The sequence below is a fragment of the Oncorhynchus masou genome, chromosome 6 (assembly GCF_036934945.1).
Source record: "Oncorhynchus masou masou isolate Uvic2021 chromosome 6, UVic_Omas_1.1, whole genome shotgun sequence".
NCBI classification, from domain to species: domain Eukaryota; kingdom Metazoa; phylum Chordata; class Actinopteri; order Salmoniformes; family Salmonidae; genus Oncorhynchus; species Oncorhynchus masou.
In genome coordinates, this window is record NC_088217.1 from 21,327,417 (window position 1) to 21,342,436 (window position 15,020).

The window sequence follows — 15,020 nt, forward strand, 5'->3', positions numbered from 1 at the left end:
ATTACCAGCCTTTCAAAGCACTTCATGGCTACAGACGTGAGTGCTACGGGTCTGTAGTCATTTAGGCAGGTTGCCTTTGTGTTCTTGGGCACAGGGACTATGGTGGTCTGCTTGAAACATGTTGGTATTTCAGACTCAATCAGGGACATGTTGAAAATGTCAGTGAAGACATCTGCCAGTTTGTCAGCACATGCCCGGAGCACACGTTCTGGTAGTCCGCCTGGCCCCGCAGCCTTGTGTATGTTGACCTGTTTAAAGGTCTTATGTCGGCTATGGAGAACGTGATCACATAGTCATCCAGCACAGCTGATGCTCTCATGCATGCCTCAGTGTTACTTGCCTCGAAGCGAGCATAGAAGTGTTTTAGCTCCTCTGGTAGGCTTGTGTCACTGGGCAGCTCATGGCTGTGCTTCCCTTTGTAGTCTGTAATAGTTTGCAAGCCCTGCCACATTCGACGAGCGTCGGAGCCCTGTATAACGACGCTTTTCCTGTTTGATGGTATGTCGCAGGGCATAGCGGGATTTCTTGCAAGCTTCCGGGTTAGAGTCCCGCTCCTTGAAAGCGGCAGCTCTACCCTTTAGCTCAGTGCGAATGTTGCCTGTAATCCATGGCTTCTGGTTGGGGTATGTACGTACAGTCACTGTGGGGACGACGTCCTCAATGCACTTATTGATAAAGCCAGTGACTGATGTGGTGTATTCCTCAATGTCATCGGAAGAATCCCGAAACATGTTCCAGGCTGTGATAGGGAAACAGTCCTGTAGTTTAGCATCTGCTTCATCTGAGCACTATTTTATAGACCGAGTCACTGGTGCTTCCTGCTTTAATAGGTATCAGGAGGATAGAGTTTACGTATGTTGAGGTGGTTAAACTGCTTGGAGTAACCCTGGATTGTAAACGGTCATGGTCAAAACATATCGATATAACAGTAGCAAAGATGGAGAGAAGTCTGTCCATAAAAGCGCTACTATGCCTTCTTAACAACATTATCAACAAGGCAGGTTCTACAGGCCCTAGTTTTGTCGCACCTGGACTACTGTTCAGTCGTGTGGTCAGGTGCCACAAATGGGCAGCATGGCTGGCCCTTGGATGTACACAGAGCGCTAACAATAATATGCATGTCAATCTCTTCTGGCTCAAAGTGGAGGAGAGATTGACTTCATCACTACTTGTATTTGTGAGAGGTACTGACATGTTGAATGCACTGAGCTGTCTGTCTAAACTACTGGCACACAGCTCGGACACCCATGCATACCCCACAAGACATGCCACCAGAGGTTTTGTCAGTCCCCAAGTCCAGAACAGACTATGAAAGATGCACAGTACTACATAGAGCCATGACTATATGGAACTCTATTCCACATCAAGTAACTCATGCAAGCAGTAAAATTTGACTTAAAAAACAGATACAAATACACCTTATGGAACAGCAGGGACTGTGAAGCAACACAAACATAGGCACAGACACATGCAAACACACACAATAACACGCACTAAACAAACACGTACATGTGGATTTTGTGTTGTAGATATGTGGTAGTCGAGTAGGGGCCTGAGGGCACACACTTCATGTGTTGGGAATGTATTGTAATGTTAAAGTTTTTTTTCTAAATGCCTTCCTTTTGCTGAACCCCAGGAAGAGTAACTGCTGCCTTGGCAGGAACTAATTCGGATCCATAATAAATACAAATGTAAAGTGTGCAGTTTGTGATTTAGCAACAGAGTATGTACTTTCAATGCACTTCTATGAAAAAGAAGTGTTCAACTATAAGGTGCTATTTTGAGCTTTCCTTGTCGTGTTGACAAACTAGAGCAAGCAGACTAGTAGTTGTTTTTTTGTTGTAACACAGCCCTGTATCCCCGCCATCACACACATACTGTTGTTTGCGCATTCCAAAAACAGTCCATTATAAATCTCAATCTGGTTAGGTGGGCATTATTTGAAAGCATGTTCTATTGCCGACATGGCCAGCTAAGTTACAAAATACGATCTTACAGTGTTAGGCGTTCACAAGGCAATTCAGAGAAGCAGATCATAATTTTGGTGCGCGTAGAATAGTCACACGTGCATTCAGCTGAGTGTTCCCCACTGTTGGTAGAATTTCATTATTCCAATATGTTTTCCTTAATTGAATTCACTTATTCTATTTTATGAGAATTTGTAAGATTCTTATTTGCATAAAATAGACAGAGACCAGTCTTATTAAAAATATATAATAGTATTTATTCTCGGAGCGCGCTGCCATGTAACCACAAACAACAGTTTATATACAAAATATGACATCATAGAATATTTTATAACCTTTCTCCCAACAGTTCAAAAGTTCATTCGAGATAACTTCAGAAGGTTTTTCATCCATCACCATTTAGCAGACAGTTCAAGCTAATGGAAAACCTAGGAAAACACACACTGCATTATCTGAACATTCCAGAGCTTAGTTGAGTCGGTTCAACCATAGGTTTATGACCCTTTCTACTTTCTCAAAAAAATAAACACTTCCAATCTTCTCCAACCTGGCTGGAATGGTATTTATTTAATGTAATTACCCCCTGTTTCAGGCTCCACAATCCCTCACTTATGAATTAATATTGTTAATCAGATATAATAAAACAGAGTATAAGTTTACTTAGTTACAGTTCTATTTAAAATGGGGATATTGTTTAGTCATTCATAAAATTCCTAACACCCACAAATGTTTAATTTAACATTTTTTTAACAAGGCAAGTCAGATAAGAACAAATTCTTATTTACATTGACAGCCTACACCGGCCAAACCCGGGACGATGCTGGGCAAATTGTGCAACGCAATATGGGACTCCCAATCACGGCCGGTTGTGATACAGCCTTGTAACTGTACATCAAACATAGTTATCAAAAACGTTAGCACGAAGTTTAATGAGTTTTATGATATGGAAAAGTGAAGTGCACATTTGGATGTGTGTTTGGCTTGCTTATGACATCAAAGCGGTATTTATCATCCTCAACATCTCATCTTTCAAAACACATCGAGTCCTCTTTATTTACAGCATTTCCCTCACTCAGACAACAAAGCATTTGCAAGTTACCCAATTAGCAGGAGTGATGGGAGCAACTTTTTGTTGAGCATTGTGCTCAAGTTCAGAACCACTGTCAGTGCTCTGGGTACATCGAATTCAATACAAAACCTAGTAGGCTTGTGGTTTTCAACCACTTCCATAGACTTATACAGTAATTACGACAACTTCCGGAGGACGTCCTCCATCCTATCAGAGCTCTTGCAGCATGTTGACATGTTGTCCACCCAATCAAAGGATCAGAGAATGAATCTAGTACTTTAAGCATTAACTACAGCTAGCTAGCACTGCAGTGCATAAAATGTGGTGAGTAGTTACAATACTTGAACAGCTTTGAACAAATTAATTTCTGTAAAAATTAAGGGGAAGCAAGCGGGAGAGAGAGCTTCTTATAATTTGTATTTTTTTCCACTTAGCTAGTGAATGCATCTAGTCTAGCCTATTCAAACACCCGGCTTAAACAGAGGGGTGCAATGTTTGCTAGCTGGCTATCCAACACTGAAACTCTTCCAAGTCAAGGTAAGTTTTTGGTTTTATTAATTTATTGCCACCGGGGCCAGCCGGTGTATCTGCTAAACTGCTTGCTGACTGTACACGGTGCATGATTATAGCGGGTTTACTAACACTTTGGTTTTAGTAGCTATGTTGACTATGACATTAGCTAATATGATGACAACGATGTAGGCTGTGTGTAGCAGTTAGCGGTTTGGATTTTTTTCTTCCTGGTTACAGACAGCTGATGTGTTGTGCACTGAAGTCCACAAGTGAAGGGAAAAGGTGAGAGGAGAAGAGCGCATAGATGCGAGAAGGAATTATACAACGATCAAAGGGATCATGCTGTTTGTATGTGGCTGCTATGAAAGTGAACTGTGCTTGTGTGTTTTTGTATTTATTCGGGATCCCCATTAGCAGTTGCCAAGGCAGCAGCTACTCTTCCTGGGGTCCCAACACATAAAGGCACTTACATTACATATAAAACAAAAGGTGTGATCAGGGGTGTTTTCATTCCGCCGATTCTGTTAAAAACATTTCTTAAACGGAACGAAATGGGGATAAACATACATGAATTTGTCCAATACAAACTCTCGTTTGCAACTGTTGGACTAATGTTTACATCATAGATCAGCTAGATGCAGGGAAGTGTGCACAAGGCAGTATTGAATGTGTCAATGTCTGTCACCTTGAATACTCTAATTTCTCTGGACCTGTGCACCTACAGTGAGGGAAAAAAGTATTTGATCCCCTGCTGATTTTGTATGTTTGCCCACTGACAAAGAAATTATCAGTCTATATTTTTAATGGTAGGTTAATTTGAACAGTGAGAGACCGAATAACAAGAAAAAAAATCCAGAAAAACACGTCAAAAATGTTATAAATTGATTTGCATTTTAATGAGGGAAATGAGTATTTGACCCCACTGCAAAACATGACTTAGTACTTGGTGGCAAAACCCTTGTTGACAATCAGAGGTCAGATGTTTCTTGTAGTTGGCCACCTGGTTTGCACACATCTCAGGAGGGATTTTGTCCCACTCCTCTTTGCAGATCTTCTCCAAGTCATTAAGGTTGAGGCTGATGTTTGCCAACTCAAACTTTCAGTTCCCTCCACAAATTTTCTATGGGATTAAGGTCTGGAGACAGGCTAGGCCACTCCAGGACCTTCATGTGCTTCTTCTTGAGCCACTCCTTTGTTGCCTTGGCCGTGTGTTTTGGGTCATTGTAATGCTGGAATACCCATCCATGACCCATTTTCAATGCCCTGGCTGAGGGAAGGAGGTTCTCACCCAAGATTTGCCAGTACATGGCCCTGTCCATCGTCCCTTTGATGCAGTGAAGTTGTCCTGTCCCCTTAGCAGAAAAACACCCCCAAAGCATGTTTCCACCTCCATGTTTGACGGTGGGGATGGTGTTCTTGCAACATTCCTCCTCCTCCAAACACGGCGAGTTGAGTTGATGCCAAAGAGCTAAATTTTGGTCTCATCTGACAACACTTTCACCCAGTTGTCCTCTGAATCATTCAGATGTTCATTGGCAAACTTCAGACGGGCATGTATATGTGCTTTCTTGAGCAGGGGGACCTTGCGGGCGCTGCAGGATTTCAGTCCTTCACGGCATAGTGTGTTACCAGTTGTTTTCTTGGTGACTATGGTCCCAGCTGCCTGGAGCTCATTGACAAGATCCTCCCGAGTAGTTCTGGGCTGATTCCTCACCGTTCTCATGATCATTGCAACTCCACAAGGTGAGATCTTGCATGGAGCCCCAGGCCAAGGGAGATTGACAGTTCTTTTGTGTTTCTTCCATTTGCAAATAATCGCACCAACTGTTGTCACCTTCTCACCAAGCTGCTTGGCGATGGTCTTGTAGCCCATTCCAGCCTTGTGTAGGTCTACAATCTTGTCCCTGACATCCTTGGAGAGCTCTTTGGTGTTGGCCATGGTGGAGAGTTTGGAATCTGATTGATTGCTTCTGTGGACAGGTGTGTTTTATACAGGTAACAAATTGAGATTAGGAGCACTCCCTTTAAGAGTGTGCTCCTAATCTCAGCTCATTACCTGTATAAAAGACACCTAGGAGCCAGACATCTTTCTGATTGAGAGGGGGTCAAATACTTATTTCCCTCCTTAAAATGCAAATCAATTTATAACATTTTTGACATGCGTTATTCTGGATTTTTGTTGTTGTTATTCTGTCTCTCACTGTTCAAATAAACCTACCATTAAAATTATAGACTGATCATTTCTTCGTCAGTGGGCAAACGTACAAAATCAGCAGGGGATCAAATACTTTTTTCCCCTCACTGTATGTTGTAAACTTTCATTCATTGGCTAGGTTGGAGCAACCTCATGATGGGTATAGGGAAAAGTCGCTGATCAACATTAAATCCTGTGGATTGCACATCCTGCATTACTCATTCCGGAATGGATGCAAAGCCGCTGACTGGGATGTAGAAGCCTTTACTGGCTTTTTCACAATTGCCCTGCACATAAAAGACTTTGTAAGAGCCACAGATTGTAGCACCAGCATGTACTTCAGCATGTACCGATGGATAGAAAACGGAAATGTGTCGGACCACTGCTCTGGCCGCACGTAAAACAGTATGTGGAGATTGTGAGCAGAGGAGAACAAACCAGAGAGAAGAAAGAAAGAGAGATTAACTCATGGACAGTCAGAAATGTGAATAGCAAGTTAAATTTACAAACAACTTGTTCAGGTGTGTGTGTGTGTGTGTGTGTGTGTGTGTGTGTGTGTGTGTGTGTGTGTGTGTGTGTGTGTGTGTGTGTGTGTGTGTGTGTGTGTGTGTGTGTTAGAGAGAGTGTTTAACTCCTGGACTTTCAGACACAAAAATAATACACTTGTTAAGTATTATTTTTTTAAATGTATTTTTCTCTGTTGTATCTGTTAAGGCATTGCTATACAAAATATATTCATCAATGTTTATTATTTTAAATCAAACTATATTGTCTGTGTCATAAGTTATAAATAAGCTTTGTATTATTTGACATATTGACACTAACCAATACCACATTTGTTATGTTTATATAGAGATGCCACCAATTATTGGCATGGAAATTTGGTTAAAAGTCATGGAAAATTCCTGAAATGTCATCTGTCAGAATGTGTATGAACCACGCTTGAGCTCTGACGTCCTGTAGTCCTGTATAGCATGTTACTGTACAGCCAATGCGTTGCAATTTAGGCACTTATCAGTGTCCCAATCTGTCATTTTTAACCCACACACCGGTACGCTATGGCCTCTATTAAATTAGATCGAGGCTTTGGGCGTTAACCTGCGTTTTGGCGGTGTAACTGCAATATGAGCTGACAAATCGGTGAGTGCCTACTGTTGTGTGTCACCAACATCTAATCAACAACACGTTAGAGGTTGAAAAATGGCGATAAAGTGTAGGCTCTTGATGTTAGAAATAACGGCAGGCTAATGCATATTTTCATGTTCATTTGGGATTAGGGGATTTATAGTCTATCAGTCTAATTTAAGTGTAGACAATAGAACATCACACATTCAAGTGTTTAAATTTGTAACGTGGCTGTATGGGAATTGTCGGATATAAAGTAGGGTGTGGTTTCGTTGCATCCAATGCCAGTGTCTGCAAAAAGGCAACACAAGGAGCCGCTTGTGGATTTCAAAGCTCTTAATGCAGTTCCAACTCGACACCGCCAAAACAACTGCTATGCAGATGTTGGCAAACGCGGCTCTGCTAGAATCTAGCCCTATGTTATTCTTACAAGTGAAGCGTTTACGACAACAACAAAAAATCAACAATGTGGTTGTTCTCCTCTGTGACTTCGCTGGTGCCGTTTTAGATGACTTGCTGTTCTGAAGCATTTCACACACATAGGGCACTTATATGGTCTCTCCCCTGTATGAATCCTCAAATGTGCTGCTTGGGATCCACTGTGAGTGAAGCATTTACCACATTCTTTGCACTGATACGGTTTCTCTCCAGTGTGCGTCCTCATATGTATGGTCAGGATTTTCTTTTGACTGAAACATTTGCCACATTCTTTGCATTGATATGGTTTCTCCCCTGAGTGAGTCAGCCTGTGACTGGTCAGGGTTCTCTTCTCTCTGAAACTCTTGCCACATACATTGCAACAATATGGTTTCTCCCCAGTGTGAATTCTCTGATGTGTTTTTAAAATGCTAATTTTCAGAAAGCATTTCCTGCAGACGGGACAACTGTGTGGTCTCTCCCCTGAGTGAGCCGCCCTCAATGGAGCTTTCAACTCACTGGCTTCCCTGGTCTTCATAGAGCTTTGTACTTTATTTGTCCATGTTGTCTTTGATTTGAGTGGCTGTAACTGTGACATTAGTCCTCCACTGTCCACCCCATTGCCACTGTTCCCAATATGAGCTGCAGAATGATCTGAATTTACTGGAGAAAGGGGATTTAATTCATTGTTTGGTTCATATACTCCATAGCCCTCCCCATCAAGTTCTGTTTTGATGTCTTCAGTTGTTTTGGGGGGAAGAGAGTCTCCCCCTCTGTTTTCCACTGTCTGGTTTTGGTAAAGATATAAGGGCTGAGGAGGGTCCTGATCATAGTCACTTTTCACACAGGGAAGAGAGAATATGAACTCTTTTATATCAGATTCCAGCCCCTGAAGCTGCTCTTCCTCCTGACTGGTCCCAAACTCCTCCTGTTCCTCTTTAATCTGAGTGGGCTCTGGGTCCTCCTGGCCCAGACTGGGGCTCCACTCCTGCTCACAGTGCTGCTTCTCAGCAAGAACCTCCTCTTCAGGGACAGGGAGAATGAGCTGCTGGGTGTCTGAGATGATTGTATAACTAATTAGTCATCAATAGAGAGCAATAGTAATGGCATCTTTTTGTAGGCACTAACTCCGCCATGGTTAGTTGGATTAAACCTATGGGAAAATGAATGGAGTTTTTGTATGGGCTTTGGGTAGTCACAGAAAATAAGGTCAGAGGTCAACACAGGCTTAGGAGATCTTATGTTCAGTTCTATGAGAATCTTCAACAGCTAACATCACTTTTTGTGAATTTTGAAGCATTTATGTAATAAAACCCCCCAAAGAGTTCATAATTCATAAATGTCATGTTAACTGACTGATATTATCTCAAATAACAAAACATAAGATCTCCCAAGCCTGTGTTAACCTCTGGCCCTATTTTCAGCGTTTATCCCAAAAGCCTATTATTTCCCCATAGGAATGGTTCAACGAACGGGACCGGTTTTTAGGACTTCAAACTGGTGACCGCTGTAGTTATGTGCCAAATTCAAATTAACATTAATTTTCAGAAAAATATCTACAAATCGGTTGATTGCCAGGCCTGGCTGGTTCAATCACATTAATTGATCTAGCGGCGGTCATTACTACCAGAGCCATCTATTAAGTACATATGGCTTTGCTCACCTGGTCTCTGTATGTCGGGTTGGAAAACCAAATCCAGCAGCCTCCGTAGACGTTCGATCTCCTCATTTGAACGGGAAATTTCTTCCTGGTACTCTGCTATGGTATTTTCCACAGCCCCAAACATCTCAACAGCCACCGCTGTTAATCGCTCGTTTAGATAATCCTGCAACAGCTGCATTTTAGACATTTTGAGGGAATATGACGAACAGAATAAAATAACACGTTTATGCTGACGTGGTGTCTCTGTACCTAGCAAGCGACCATCCTTTCGAGACCGCAAAAGATAGGCTACTTTCCCCTTTTGTGTCAACAACGCGAACGTTTCCTCTTTGCGTATCGGTAAACGAGGGAGATGTCGCCGCCTGCTGTACTGGAGATGTTGCGCATTTGAATTGAACGATCTCCACCTGGCACCAACATGGGAGTCCCAAAGAATATGCTAAGAAATTACACCAAAAGTTTTGCTGTAATGGGAAATATCCTACATCTCAATATAATGTGTCTAAAGGTAAAGTTTGAGAAACTCAATTATAATACATAAAGGTACATTGAGAAACTACTTTTTTTATATATATAATTTGAGCCCTGTCCTATTTAATAAAAGTTCTATTCACATTCACAAGTAGCATAACAATAGAAATCTATTATTTCTATAAGCATAACTCCAGGACTCTATAAAATGATTAAGGCACTCAGACTAGGCTGTAGATATACCATACACGCTCCGAACAATATCTACCCAGTGGTCACAGCTTAGCATTTTGAAGACAATTTAGAGTTGTGAATCTAATGATATTGTTTGGAAAATGCATAATAAAAAATAACAGGTTGTTGATTAACAATACCGCTCTCACAGATTATTAAAACCCTTTCCTACAGTCAAATGACCAAATCAACCTCTAGTGGCCTCATTGGTGGAATGATATTAATATTTTAATAATTAATAGACATTCTTTTTTTTAAACAGCCAAAAATACGGTGTTTATGTCAAACGGTTTTGTTATTTTTCAGGCTTCTGTGATGTACACTACCATTCAAAAGTTTGAGGTCACTTAGAAATGTCCTTGTTTTCCATGAAAACATACATGAATTGGGTTGCAAAAAATGAATAGGAAATATAGTCAAGATGTTGACAAGGTTATAAATAATGATTTTTAATTGAAATAATAATTGTGTCCTTCAAACTTTGCTTTCGTCAAAGAATCCTCCATTTGCAGCAATTACAGCCTTGCAGACCTTTGGCATTCTAGTTGTCAATTTGTTGAGGTAATCTGAAGAGATTTCACCCCATGCTTCCTGAAGCACCTCCCACAAGTTGGATTGGCTTGATGGGCACTTCTTACGTACCATACAGTCAAGCTGCTCCCACAACAGCTCAATAGGGCTGACATCCAGTGACTGTGCTGGCCACTCCATTATAGACAGAATACCAGCTGACTGCTTCTTCCCTAAATAGTTATTGCATAGTTTGGAGCTGTGCTTTGGGTCATTGTCCTGTTGTAGGAGGAAATTGGCTCCAATTAAGCGCCGTCCACAGGGTATGGTATGGCATGGCGTTGCAAAATGGAATGATAGCCTTCCTTCTTCAAGATCCCTTTTACCCTGTACAAATCTCCAACTTTACCACCACCAAAGCACCCCCAGACCATCACATTGCCTCCACCATGCTTGACAGATGGCATCAAGCACTCCTCCAGCAATGTTCTTCTTTGTGATCCGAACACCTCAAACTTAGATTTGTCTGTCCATAACACTTTTTTCCAACCTTCCTCTGTCCAGTGTCTGTGTTATTTTCCCCATCTTAATCTTTTCTTTTTATTGGCCAGTCTGAGATATGGCTTTTTCTTTGCAACTCTGCCTAGAAGGCCAGCATCACCTCTTCACTGTTGACGTTGAGACTGGTGTTTTGCAGGTACTATTTAATGAAGCTGCCAGTTTAGGACTTGTGAGTCGTCTGTTTCTCAAACTAGACACTGTAATGTACTTGTCCTCTTGCTCAGTTGTGCACCAGGGCCTCCCACTCTTTATATTCTGGTTAGAGCCAGTTTGCGCTGAGTAGTACACAGCGTTGTACAAGATCGTCAGTTCCTTGGCAATTTCTCACATGGAATAGCCTTCATTTCTCAGAACAAGAATAGACTGACGAGTTTCAGAAGAGTTCTTTGTTTCTGGCCATTTTGAGCCTGTAATCAAACCCACAAATGCTGATGCTCCAGATACTCAACTAGTCTAAAGAAGTCCAGTTGTATTGCTTCTTTAATCAGGACAACAGTTTTCAGCTGTGCTAACATAATTGAAAAGGGATTTCTAATGATCAATTAGCCTTTTAAAACGATTGATTTGGATTAGCTAACACAATGTGCCATTGGAACACAGGAGTGATGGTTGCTGATAATGGGCCTCTGTACTCCTATGTAGATATTCCAAAGAAAATCGGACGTTTCCAGCCACAATAGTAATTTACAACATTAACAACGTCTGCACTGTATTTCTGATCAATTTGATGTTATTTTAATGGACAAAAAAAGTGTTTTTCTTTCAAAAACAAGGACATTCCTAAGTGACCCCAAACATTTGAATGGAAGTGTAGATACATTTGTCTATTTGACAATTAAAACACAATACAACCACACATGGATAATGCATTCAGTCATCGAGGATACCACAAAAATCAATGTGATGATGTTAAATCAAGTTGAATCAAGGACGACTAATGGGATTTGCAAAGTCAGAACACTTAAATTCTTGTTCATCTAACTGCACTGTCCAATTTACAGTAGCTATTACAGTGAAATAATACCATGCTATTGTTTGAGGAGAGTGCACAATTATGAACTTGAAAATGTATTAATAAACCAATTAGGCATGTTTGGGCAGTCTTGATACAACATTTTGAACAGAAATGCCTTGGTTTATTGGATCAGTCTAAAACCTTGCACATACACAGCTGCCATCTAGTGGCCTAAATCTACATTGGGCCTGAGCAGGAATAATGCAAGAGAAAGGCCATAATGTATTTCAAAGAGAATGGTATAATTGTTTTTTTTCTTTGTATTATCTTTTACCAGATCTAATGTGTTACATTCTTTTCACATTTCCACAAACTTCAAAGTGTTTCCTTTCAAATGGTACCAAGAATATGCATATACTTGCTTCAGGGTCTGAGCTACAGGCAGTTAGATTTGGGTATGTCATTTTAAGCGAAAATTGGAAAAAAAAGGGGCCAATCCTTTTAAAACATACTACATTTTCGAAATGTATCATACTAAAAAAAAATGTACATACCCAAAATGACTACTATTTCTTCACAAAATGTGAACAGAATGTGAACAGAACTCCATACGCCATCCTGCTGACAACATCAAACAGTCTCTATAGACCCTGAAATCAGGAGGACTTTGAGTTTGGTATCAGGCAGACTAATTTCTGCCCAGTGTGCATTCTCAATTGCTCAGTCAGGTTTCCCATCCGGATGAAGCATTGGCCACAATCTTTACACTGATATGGTTTCTCCCCAATGTGAAAAGATTTCTCCCCAGTGTGAATTCTCTGATGTATTTTTAAATTGCTCGTTTTCAGAAAATATTTACTGCATACTGGACATCTGTGTTGTCTCTCCCCTGTGTGAGCCTACATTGTGTTTGGGTAGCCTAGTGGTTAGAGCGTTGGACTAGTAACCGAAAGGTTGCAAGTTGGAATCCCCGAGCTGACAAGGTACAAATCTGTCATTCTGCCCCTGAACAGGCAGTTAACCCACTGTTCCTCAGCCATCATTGAAAATAAGAATTTGTTCTTAACTGACTTGCCTAGTAAAATAAAGGAAAAATAAATAAATGGCACTTTCAGTTCACTGGCTTTATCGACCCGGGTAGAGATCTTGGAGCTTTGTCCTTTCTTCGTCTGTGTTCTCCTTGATATAAGTGGCTGTAACCCTGACAGTAGACCTCCACAGTCCACCCCATTGTCACTTTCACTGTTCCCAATCTGAGCTGAAGAGCAATCTGGGTGCACTGCAGAGAGGGGTTGAGGTTCACTTGTTGGTTCGGATGCACTGCAGCCCTCTCCATTAGGTTCTGTTTTGATGTCTTGTTCAGTTGTTTTGGTGGGAAGAGAGTCCCTCTCTCTGTTCTCCATAGTCTGGGTTTGGGGAAGATATAAGGGCTGAGGAGGGTCTGGATCATAGTCACTTTTTACACAGGCTTGAGTGAATATGAACTCTTTGATATCAGACTCCAGCCCCTGAAGCTGCTCTTCCTCCTGACTGGTCCCAAACTCCTCCTGTTCCTCTTTAATCTGAGTGGGCTCTGGGTCCTCCTGGCCCAGACTGGGGCTCCAGTCCTGCTGCCCAGGAGAAATGTCTTCAGGGACAGGGAGAGTGAGCTGCTGGGAGTCTGAAGAGAAGAATAGGGTATCAATGTAGTTTCAAGTTCAATGTGGCCTTGAGCCCAACTATTAGATTAACAACAGTAAGCTACAATTGGAATGTTACATTTCATAAGTTATTATTATTTGATATAGAGATATATATTTTTTTTTAATTCACCCCATATACCCTACCCACCCTCAGTTCGGTCCTAGACAACAAAAACTCTAGAGATATCATAACAAAAACAAACAAGAATACAGGAAAAAAAATGTCTCACATACAAACAACTCAAAACAGATTCATGATACAAAAGGTGGAGAAACAAAAGCAGAAATAAATAAGTAAATAAATGCTCCGTAAACCTTAGACAAACTTGCTTGGACTGGATAGCATTGTATTGATTACTGTACCTATTATGTAATGCCTACGGGGAAACCTTAAAGCACCTCAGAGGGGAGACTGCAAGCCATTAAAGTATGACAAATGGTTTACATTTTCCAACAAATGCATCATTGGAACCCCTAAGAGAATACTTCATTTTCTCAAGCTTTAGAAAGAACATTACATCATTGAGCCATTGAGAAGTAGAGGGGGGCTGAGCAGACTTCCACTGGAGAAGAATTCTACTAATAAGGATGTAAAAGCAACAGTATCGGCATGTTTGGGGTTCAAGGAGAACAAGTCTTCTGGAATACCAAAGACAGCCATCAATGGACATGGCTGCAGGTTCATTTAAAGCTCCTCATAACAAAATAAAAAATAGAATCCCAGTCATTTTGTAGTTTAGAGCATTGAATGAACATGTGATTAAGGTCACATAGTGAGACATGACATCTATCACACTCATCATTCATCACTATCATCATCTATCATCACTCATCAGGGGCAGCAGGGTAGCCTAGTGGTTAGAGCGTTGGGCTAGTAACCGGAAGGTTGCAAGTTCAAATCCCTGAGCTGACAAGGTACAAATCTGTGGTTCTGCCCCTGAACAGGCAGGTAACCCACTGTTCCTAGGCTGTCATTGAAAATAAGAATTTGTTTGTAACTGACTTAGTTAAATAACATAAATAAAAATTTACATTTGGATATATGTCAGACAATCTGGATTTGGAAAAATGCACCCTATGTTAAACCTTAAATTGTCTGAGACCAAGTTGAGCACAAGATGTAGTGGAGCGTACTCTATCAATCACCTCAGCCCACCACTCCGGTGTAAATTCAACACCCGTTCCCAAGCAGAATTAGTTTTGTTGGTGGAGTGTTTGTCCAATGACATAATACACCGATAGATCTGAGAAATTACTGCTTTCTGTCAAGATAATTGAGTGAATATGCCATATATATACACAATATACATATATATACAATATACTTTGTAGCGCCACCTTTTGCTGCGATTACAGCTGTAAGTCGCTTGGGGTATGTCTCTATCAGTTTTGCACATCGAGAGACTGAAATTTTTTCCCATTCCTCCTTGCAAAACAGCTCGAGCTCAGTGAGGTTGGATGGAGAGCATTTGTGAACAGCAGTTTTCAGTTCTTTCCACAGATTCTCGATTGGATTCAGGTCTGGACTTTGACTTGGCCATTCTAACACCTGGATATGTTTATTTTTGAACCATTCCATTGTAGATTTTGCTTTATGTTTTGGATCATTGTCTTGTTGGAAGACAAATCTCCGTCCCAGTCTCAGGTCTTTTGCAGACT

At 41.1% G+C, this 15,020-nt stretch overlaps 1 protein-coding gene across 1 annotated transcript; it reads right to left on the bottom strand.

The window, feature by feature from the left end:
* Window positions 1-6,475: 6,475 nt before the first annotated feature.
* On the bottom strand, window positions 6,476-9,250 carry LOC135541563 (zinc finger and SCAN domain-containing protein 22-like). Its single transcript, XM_064967867.1, has 2 exons — window positions 8,949-9,250; window positions 6,476-8,341 (listed from the first exon to the last, which is right to left on the bottom strand). Exons 1-2 carry the CDS (start codon window positions 9,133-9,135, stop codon window positions 7,329-7,331), a joined length of 1,200 nt encoding a protein of 399 aa, XP_064823939.1. The 5' UTR covers window positions 9,136-9,250; the 3' UTR covers window positions 6,476-7,328.
* Between the last annotated feature and the right edge of the window lie 5,770 nt (window positions 9,251-15,020).